Source organism: Cyprinodon variegatus, unplaced genomic scaffold (assembly GCF_000732505.1).
Source record: "Cyprinodon variegatus isolate N-32 unplaced genomic scaffold, C_variegatus-1.0 Scaffold479, whole genome shotgun sequence".
NCBI lineage: Eukaryota > Metazoa > Chordata > Actinopteri > Cyprinodontiformes > Cyprinodontidae > Cyprinodon > Cyprinodon variegatus.
Window position 1 is genome coordinate 170,120 of NW_015150932.1, and position 2,056 is coordinate 172,175.

The following is a 2,056-nucleotide window of genomic DNA, read 5'->3' on the forward strand; positions in this document are numbered from 1 at the left end:
CCTCTGCTTTAAGCGCCTCCTTCCTCCATGTCTCCTGATGGAGCCTCCTTCCCTCTGCTTTAAGCGCCTCCTTCCTCCATGTCTCCTGATGGTTTGTGGGAAAGAAAGAGGATAGATGTTCTACCTGACTCCTTCCGTTTCTTTCTCCGCCTCCTGCTGATCATCTGGTTGCTCCTCCTTCTCCTCTGTCATCTCCTCACCTGGAAGGAGCAGATTCATCAGTTGATGACGCACTAAGGTGCTAACAGCAGAGCTAACCAAGTATTTCCTGAACCTTTGAACGCATCATCTGTGCTTTCTGCAGCTCCTGCTAACTGCTAACCATCCTGCTACATTATGTGTTGTTGTGTTTTAAAGAAACATCAGCTAGCTGCATGACGCAGAATCTTACAGAATATAAACTTTTAAGAAAAATAATAACATTTAAAGTAACAAACATTGTTTCCAATAATTTAACCGGAAACTACCTGGAATGCTTTTAGAGAAAGTATTTTGGACCCAAGGAAAGATCACAGTAGATCGAAGCTGCAGAGGGCGGAAGTTCAGTGCTGTTGTTTCCGCCCCCCACCGGAAGCGAGGCAGGCCTTCAAAATAAAAGCATAAGCTTTTTTCTTTTTTTTTTTTCTATATGTGTGTAAAATACCTTGTGACATAAATGGAAGAGGATAATGTGAAGCATAAAAACTAAGGATCAAATATTCAGGCTGCATAAAGACCTGCTGCTCTGGAATATCACACAGATATTTAATAACAGAGATTTTTTTATTTGAAGAAGCAGAATTTTAGGTGTTTTGTTGTGGATGAGGTTCTGCAGACCATCTCTGCCACAGTTGACCTCAGCTTCACCTCCTGCTATAGATGGTTTTTCTATGTGTGCATTTTTCTCTAAGGTACATGGAGTGAGGAACCTACGGCCCAATATGTTTAATAACAGACTTTTCTTTCTGACTGCAAACATTAGAGAACGAAAGAAAAAGTCAATGAATTTCATGAAACCAACATGGTGGCCAAAGATAAAGCAGAAAACCTTTGAAATAAAAATGTCTGAACTTTGTGGAACTCCCAAAGTGCTTATAGGATCATCAGCACCTCAATCCATAACAGATCTGTTTTCAGTGGATCTACCTCCCAGACCAGTCCAGCCTACTCTGTCCACTCCACCGAGAACTGGAACCAAACCTGGAGAAGCAGCATCTATGCTCCATGGATCTGGAACAAACCCCCAGCAGACTGGAAAAGGACTGAAAGCCTGAGTTGTTTGAAGTTAAAAACCCATTTGTTTTTAAAACCAAGATGTCTGCTGGCTAGGAGGGAGTGTGTGGAGCTTTCGTTAAATGACGGAAAAACTACATTTATGGTATTCAGGGATTATTATAGACAATAAAAAAATAAAATAAAATTCAGGGATTATTATAGACAATAAAAAAATAAAATCAAATTCAGGGATTATTATAGACAAGCCTCACAACGAATATATTAGAAAAAGTCTGTTGGAATATTTTTTCAAATAAAAGATTGAATAAATATCAAAGGCCTGCATGTTATATCTTCCTCTTTGGTCTTGCCTTATTTGTCTTGTTGTTCAGAAGTAAGAGGAAAATTATTAATTAAATTATTAATTAATTATTAATAGGTTACCTAAGTCGCAAAAAAAAGCTCTCAGGCTTATTAATAAGGCGGGATACCGTAAACCAACTGATAATCTTTTCACTCAAACAAACTTATTAAAATTATTAGTTATTAGTTATTGTTTTTATAAAAATACTGAAAATAATGTATAAAGCAGTAAACAAAAGTCTTCCTTCTAGTTTTCAGGAATCATTTAAGTTAAGAGAGAATAAATATGATTTGCAATTTTTGAATTTGAATTTTTGTGCAAAAGAGAAGAGCCAGAAGTTTACCATCAGGCAATACTAGGCAGTTCCTGGGGGCCCCGAGTTCCTGGGGGCCCCATAAAACTCTGTTTTCATGTATGGTTAATACAACTATTCCTTATTTGTGCACATTAATGATGTGCTTTGGCTAAAATGCCATCAGAACGCTGATAATATTAAGT

General features: G+C 37.5%; 1 protein-coding gene across 3 annotated transcripts in view; it reads right to left on the reverse strand.

Annotated features, from left to right (window-relative positions):
* Positions 1–556, reverse strand: part of LOC107094326 (inositol polyphosphate 5-phosphatase K-like) — a 21,486-nt gene extending 20,930 nt beyond the window's left edge. For all 3 annotated transcript variants that reach the window (XM_015389875.1, XM_015389876.1, XM_015389874.1), the window contains exons 1-2: positions 468–556; positions 125–200 (exon numbers count right to left, since the gene is read on the reverse strand). In XM_015389875.1, coding sequence (XP_015245361.1) covers positions 125–192 — 68 coding nt within the window. In that variant the 5' untranslated portion in view covers positions 193–200; positions 468–556. The remainder of the gene's footprint in view (positions 1–124; positions 201–467) is intronic.
* Between the last annotated feature and the right edge of the window lie 1,500 nt (positions 557–2,056).